The sequence below is a fragment of the Chinchilla lanigera genome, unplaced genomic scaffold (assembly GCF_000276665.1).
Source record: "Chinchilla lanigera isolate Chin_1 unplaced genomic scaffold, ChiLan1.0 scaffold00020, whole genome shotgun sequence".
Lineage (NCBI taxonomy): Eukaryota > Metazoa > Chordata > Mammalia > Rodentia > Chinchillidae > Chinchilla > Chinchilla lanigera.
Genome location: NW_004955421.1, coordinates 8,462,991 through 8,469,972, shown reverse-complemented (window position 1 = coordinate 8,469,972; position 6,982 = coordinate 8,462,991). Strand labels below are relative to the sequence as shown.

The 6,982-nt window shown below is 51.7% G+C and overlaps 1 protein-coding gene across 1 annotated transcript; it reads left to right on the top strand.

Annotated features, from left to right (window-relative positions):
* The first annotated feature begins 1,095 nt into the window (after nt 1–1,095).
* On the top strand, nt 1,096–6,636 carry Bhlhe40 (basic helix-loop-helix family, member e40). Its single transcript, XM_005383740.2, has 5 exons — nt 1,096–1,426; nt 1,599–1,668; nt 1,936–2,043; nt 3,043–3,166; nt 4,580–6,636. Exons 1-5 carry the CDS (start codon nt 1,347–1,349, stop codon nt 5,434–5,436), a joined length of 1,239 nt encoding a protein of 412 aa, XP_005383797.1. The 5' UTR covers nt 1,096–1,346; the 3' UTR covers nt 5,437–6,636.
* The last annotated feature ends 346 nt before the right edge of the window (nt 6,637–6,982 follow it).

Genomic DNA, 6,982 nt, shown 5'->3' with positions numbered 1-6,982 from the left:
GGCCACGTGAAGCATCACGCCCGCGCTGCAGCAGGGCAGGCGCCGCCGCGGTTGTGTAACGCTGCAGCCAGCCGGAGGGGAGGCGACCCGGACGCCTCTGCTCCGGAGGGGGCAGAGCAGGGAGGGAACTTGGGCACCGAGCCCGGTATCTTTCTGTGCTTGACTGGCCAGGGTGGGCGGAGGCGGGGGGGCGGCGAGAGGGTGCCCGCCCGAGGCCGAGCTCGGGGGAAGGAAGGGGCCCGCGATTCACACCCTCCGCGGTCAGGTGCGCGCGGCGTGCTCGGCCGCGGCCTCGGCTGCCCTGGCGCTTGGCCGCCCGCCGGCTTCCCATGGGGTGACATCCGCCCCGCCCCTCGGTCCCTCCCCAAGGCGGGCAATTCCTGGACGCGGGGCTGAGCGTGGGGGCAGGGACGCCGGGACAGAAAGAAACCCCAGCCTCTGGGGAAGGCAGGGGGCCGGCGATTCTCTCCGCTGCGCGCCGGCTCCTGGAGCGGGCCGGGCGGGGGAGCAGGAAGAGGGCTGGGCTGGAGGAGCGAGGGGATATTCCTCTCCCGGCTTGAGTCAGACGCGGGCGGATCCGTCCTCCCCCGTTCCCTCCCAGGAGACGGGAACTTACTTCATTTCCCTGGGGCAGGTTCGCCCACGTTACCACCTCTCCCCGTCCGCCCCCCCCCTCCGTTCTCCGGTTCCTTCCAGCTTCCGCGCCCCCCACCCAGCTGGGCAGGACTCGGGCCGCGCTGCCACCCCCTCTTTCGGGGAAAGGAGGCCGCAGCCGCAGACACCTGGGGGCCGGGGTTGGGGGTGGGGGCTCCCTCACAGCTGCCAGAGCGTTGTCCAACACGTGAGACTCATGTGATGAAGCAGGGGGAGGGCGGGCAGGTCTCCTTCCCTCCCCGGCAGCGGCCAGACGTGCCTGGAGTCACAGGGTAGAACACGTAGCTCCAACCCACCCACACGCTCCCATTTAACCCAGCCCGCAGCCTCTCCATTACTCCTCGGCTCTACCCGCCGCCCCGCACACCCCGCCTTAACCGCCCCCCCGCCCCTCCCTCCTCCCCGCCCGCCCCACTTCTCATTCACTTGGCTCGCACGGCGCAGACAGCGCTGGGAGCACACACCGCCAGTCTGTGCGCAGAGCCAGAGGCCGCGGGGACACCGGGCCATGCACGCCCCCAACTGAACAACACCTCAAAGCCACAGTTCCCAGCAGCACAGCGCATTTCAGGGAGCTCAGACTGAGAGGAACCTCTGCGGAGAGACCCCGGAAGCCCCCTCTAGGACAGTCCCTCACCTCGACGCTCTCCTAGTGCAGACAGGAGCGCGCAGTGGCCCCAGCTCGCCGTGCCATGGAGAGGATCCCCAGCGCGCAGCCACCCCCTGCCTGCCTGCCCAAAGCGCCCGTGCTGGAGCACGGAGACCTACCAGGGTAAGTTGGCGCACTCTGGTTCCTGCAAGCCTCCACTCCAGCCCTGTATTCTCTGCCGCTCTTAACTTGGAGCGGAGCAGCGCTGGGCGCATCCGGAGGTTCTTGCCTGATAGGGCGCCTGCAGCCAGTGCACACGCAAAGTCACGACCCTTCCTGGCCCCTCTCCCCACAGGATGGATTTTGCTCACATGTACCAAGTGTATAAGTCGAGGCGTGGAATAAAGCGGAGCGAGGACAGCAAGGTAAGCGCACCTCTGGGGACCCCCGCACCTCAGCCCCTTGCGCGCACTGAGTTTCCAAGAAAAGTTTTCTCGCTTTTGAGGTTGGCCGGGGGGGATGCACGATGTGGGCTCGGTACCACCTTAAGAGGTTTGGGGGGAAAGGGGCAGAAGGTGGCTTTGGGTGCGACTCTTCCTTGTCCGACTTTTCTTAAGCCTTGGGGCTCCGGGAAGGAGAGAAGCTTCGCATCCCCTTCCCTAGACACCCATCGTTTCCCGTGCGCCTTGCAGGAGACCTACAAATTACCGCACCGGCTCATCGAGAAAAAGAGACGTGACCGGATTAACGAGTGCATCGCCCAGCTGAAGGATCTCCTGCCCGAACATCTCAAACTTACAGTAAGTGAGAAGCTGGCCCCTCTCCAACCCCGCTGCTGTGTCCAAAGGGCGGGCGGGCGGGCGGGCGGCGGCAGCGGCGGCTGGCGAGGGGAATGGGGGGAGGGGGGTATCATTCGCCGCCTGCAGGCGCCGCGGGGAACTGCAGACTAGATGACCGGATCGGAACTGGCGGGTTGGCTAGGTGTTGGGGTACCCTTCCCCAGTTCTGGGATTTCCTGGCAGCCTCAAGAACATGAAGTGAGAACCTCTTAGACCGCTCCAGGTTGGCTCTAGCACCGCAGACCTTCCTTTTCAGGAGTTTAAGTCTTTCCCTTCTAGTGATTTTCAGGGTTTTTCAGTTTTCCTAATTTAAATGAGCAAGCCAAGCTACCTGCTGAGTTCACTTACCCGCTGCCTCACCTCCTTTTTTTAAACTAAGGGGACTTACTTTGATGTGTGATTTTTTTTTTTTTTTTTTTCCCATCCTGTCCTTTTGACTGTAGTCAGAAGCTTTCTAGCTTGGTAGCCTTTAATTGGGGAAAGGAAAAAAAAATAGTGTTTAGGGAGGAGGGAAAAAGCTTGCATGAGCCGCAGGTTTTGAAAGGGTGTTAGGAAAAAAAACTAGGGGAAGCCTCTTGGCTACCAGGCACAGTAAAAGTCCTTCCTTGGATTGACAGCACTGCAGAGAAATGTTATCTCCGGATTCCCCTGAGTTAAGGTCAGCAGCACTACTGGAGGAATTTATCTGTCAAAGCTTTCTTCTTAAGTAGTTGCAGCTTCCAAAATGCCTCCAAAGATAGATGCCATGTGTTTTTATTTCTTAATTGTATACAGTATATGTAATACAAACTTTACATTGTGCCAACCAGAAAAGACTATTCTGTTAGTGTGTGTGTGTGTGTGTGTGTGTGTGTCTTTGTGTCTTTAGAGACGTTCCTCATAGTGACAATAAGTGTGTCCCAGGAGTGGGAACATTCTGACCTCTGACCTCACCACTGACTAAGGCTCTTGTTATTCCAGACTTTGGGTCACTTGGAAAAAGCGGTGGTTCTTGAACTTACCTTGAAGCATGTGAAAGCGCTAACAAACCTAATTGATCAGCAGCAACAGAAAATCATTGCCCTGCAGAGTGGTTTACAAGCTGGTGAGTGCTAAGTCCGATTAGCATCTCTTAAAAGTTCAGTGCAAATAGAGAGCCCCTGGGCTCAACATTGGACGTGAGAAACATTCCCGCAGCCAATTGCTTGTGCACTGGGGGAGACACCTTTTATCTTTCCAAAAGGTCAGACTTTCCATTTGGAATGCTGCTGTGTGCCACCTGGCATGAATGCGTATTAGTCAAATGATAGAATGTTTCAGTGTGGCATTTTAGCTTTAGAGTCTCTGGGTTCCAGGAGATTTCCCCCACTCCCCTTTAAAATGCCAAGGCACCTATAATTTGCATCGTGGGTGTTTTACAGTTGGTCTCTTAGCCCTTTCTCATTGGAGAACATATCACGGGTATGCCCCCAGTGTTTTCCTGTTTCTTTGCTTGCTGCTCCACCGCTCACAGTAGGGTGTGATCCTGACAGGATGACAGCGGGAGTTTTTCCTGCATTTCATGCGGCTCCCTGAATAGCCATTAGGTATCTTGGTGAATTGTACAATCTAATGAAACCACTGAAGTTTCATCATTTTGCTTCTACTGACTTCCAGAGAATCAGACTCACCTTCCCACCTTCCTGTCTGACCCCTTCCAAATAATACTGTACAGTCGGTGGGGAATTCTACCCGCTTCCTCATCTATTCTCTATGTTCCTTTCCCAGGCCAATGTAATAGGAATCGCAAAAACCGTGCAAGTGTTTCTGCGACTCTGCTCATTTAAAATAAAAAGATGATTAAAAGTAATTTCTTGAGGATCGTGGATAGAATACCTGAAAAAGATTCAGAGAGCCTAATTAAAGTTTATGGGGGGGCTGCAACTTTTATAAGTCACTGAAAATAAGCTTACTTTGGGTCATAATTGTCCCTCCTTTATTTCATTTTATGGCTGCCTGACCTTGTTCATCTTGCCAACGATGAGATTGATGTTCATAAATTGCTTCTTGGGCTTATGAACACACCTCAATGTTCATTTCTATGTCGTATACAAAGAAAACTCAGAAACAATTTAAAAAACTCAACAAGAACAGAAGTAATTTCCGGTACCGGAAATGCCCCCCCCCCAAAAAAAAAGAAGTAGTATATCTCCTAATTATGAGATATCATGTGGCCATTCATGAAAAATCATATTTAGGGCTTGGAGGCTTAGCTTCAGTGAAAGAGCATGTGCTTAGGTGCCAGACCCTGTATTCAATGCTTAGCACCATAAAAAAATACCTCTCATAGGATTATAGATTGTTTTATTTTTTTACCGTTTTCAGTGTCATTGTTCTCTAAGCTGTGGCTTTCAGTGTTAGAAATGCAAATTGGCAAATGTCTTTTAACAAAAAGGAAAGACTCTAGTCTTTGTAGTAGAGGTACCCGGATACACCACAGGAGCATCTGAAATGTCTTCTTGGGTCTGTGTGTCTCCAGGTGAGCTGTCGGGAAGAAACATTGAAGCAAATCAAGAGATGTTTTGCTCAGGGTTCCAGACATGCGCCCGGGAGGTCCTTCAGTACCTGGCAAAGCACGAAAACACTCGGGACCTGAAGTCTTCCCAGCTTGTCGCGCACCTGCACCGAGTGGTCTCTGAGCTGCTGCAGGGTGGTACTGCCAGGAAAGCATCAGACGCAGCCCCCAAAGTGATGGACTTTAAGGAGAAAGCCGGTTCCCTGGCCAAAGGCTCGGAAGGCCCTGGGAAAAACTGTGTGCCAGTCATCCAGCGGACTTTCGCTCCCTCGAGTGGGGAGCAGAGCGGCAGTGACACGGACACAGACAGTGGCTACGGAGGAGAGTCGGAGAAGGGTGACTTGCGCAGTGAACAGCCGTACTTCAAAAGTAATCTTGGACGTAGGTTCAGCATGGGAGAACGGGTCAGCACAATTAAGCAGGAGTCTGAAGAACCCCCTACCAAAAAGAGCCGAATGCAGCTCTCAGATGATGAAGGCCATTTTACTAGCAGTGACCTGATCAGCTCCCCATTCCTGGGCCCACATCCACACCAGCCTCCCTTTTGCCTGCCCTTCTATCTGATCCCACCTTCAGCGACTGCCTACCTGCCCATGCTGGAGAAGTGCTGGTATCCCACCTCTGTGCCGGTGTTATACCCAGGCCTCAATGCCTCTGCTGCAGCCCTCAGCAGCTTCATGAACCCAGACAAGATCTCGACTCCCCTGCTTATGCCCCAGAGACTCCCTTCTCCCTTGTCGGCCCATCCGTCCCTCGACTCTTCTGCCTTGCTCCAGGCTCTGAAGCAGATCCCCCCCTTAAGCTTAGAAACCAAAGACTAAACTCTTTAGGGGATCCTGCTGCTTTGCTTTCCTTCTTCCCTACTTCAAAAAAACACACACAAATGTTTTTGTGAGTGCAGCAAGATTGTTCATTGTGTATACGAAGATAATCTGAGGCACAGAGAAAATGCAGGGTGTGTGCGTGAAAATGTGTGTGTGCGCGTGTGTGCCTGTGTGTTTGTGCAGGACATTAAAGCTCCCTTTGGTGTACGGAAGACACGAAGGACTGCTTGAAATCAGGAGATGTAGGGGAGGCTTGTAGCAGATCTCTGGGCCCTACCCAGAGAATAGCCCCCTTTGATACAAATCAGCTGGATTTTCGAAAGCTTCAAAGTCTTAGTCTGTGAGTCACTCTTCAGTTTGGGAGCTGGATCTGTGGCTTTGAGCAAAAGGTACTTTCAGAAGATGGTTTTCCAGAGCACAGCTCCCAGCCAGCTGTTAGGACCCCACCCAGCTCCCTTTATGGTGGACGTGACTCACCAGACAACCAGGAGAGAGCAGTCAGAACTTTCTGCTAAAGTGGTGAGGTAGCAGACACTGGCATAGCACGGTAGTGGTTTGGGGAGATTTCCGCAGGTCTGCTCCCCGCCCCTGCCTCAGATGAATAAAGAGAATGTAGTTCCCTACTCAGGCTTTCATAGTGATTAGCTTACTGAGGAACCGAAAATGCCCCCTTTGTATGAGTTGAGCTGCCAGGGAAGGAGGGCGGAGTTCCCCAGGCCTCTGGCACCTGTTTTTAGTCTCATCAAAAGGATGTGCAGTCCAGGGAATCAAATGAGGTCTGAAAGCATATGCCTCAAGCGCCCCAAAGTGCACAAAGCCTTTAAGGCAGAAGTAGACTCCGTTTAAAATTCTACCCGGAAGCTTTTAACCAAGCTTAGCTTCTCAAAGTCCTAACCAAGCCTTGGTACTGCAGGGTCATTTCTGTAGGCTGATTCCTCTTGCCTGACAGCATATGGAGTGTCCTTATTGCTAAGAGGGGTTCTGTCTCCTTCAGAGAAGTTTTATTTTTGATCCAGAGTTCTTGTTTCCCTGACCCGTCCAGCCGGCCCTGCACCAGCTTTCAAACTGCACTATGCTTGATCGCGGATCGTGTTTTAACTTCTTTTCCTGTTTTTATTTTGGTATAAAGTCGTTGCCTTTATTTGTAAAGCTGTTATAAATATATATTATATAAATATATTAAAAAGGAAAATGTTTCAGATGTTTATTTGTATAATTACTTGATCTACAAAGTGAGAAAAAAATGAATGTATTCCTGTTTTTGAAGAGAAGAATAATTTTTTTTTTTTCTCTAGGGAGAGGTACAGTGTTTATATTTTGGAGCCTTCCTGAAGGTGTGAAATTGTAAATATTTTTATCTATGAGTAAATGTTAAATAGTTGTTTTAAAATACTTAATAAAATAATCTTTTTCCTGTGGAAGAGAAAGATGGTCTGAATTTTTAAAGTAATTTGGCTGGGTGATATGACTGTCCCTCCTTTTGACTGACGGCAACAACTAGTTAATCTCGGTAGTTTCATTCAGCTTTTCATATGCCTTGTAC

Coding starts and splice junctions, on each gene's coding strand:
- Bhlhe40 (XM_005383740.2), top strand. CDS start 1,347: ATGGAGAGGATCCCCAGCGCGCAGCCACCCCCTGCCTGCCTGCCCAAA. Junction 2,044..3,042: donor CCGAACATCTCAAACTTACA/GTAAGTGAGAAG, acceptor TTGTTATTCCAG/ACTTTGGGTCACTTGGAAAA. Junction 3,167..4,579: donor GCAGAGTGGTTTACAAGCTG/GTGAGTGCTAAG, acceptor GTGTGTCTCCAG/GTGAGCTGTCGGGAAGAAAC.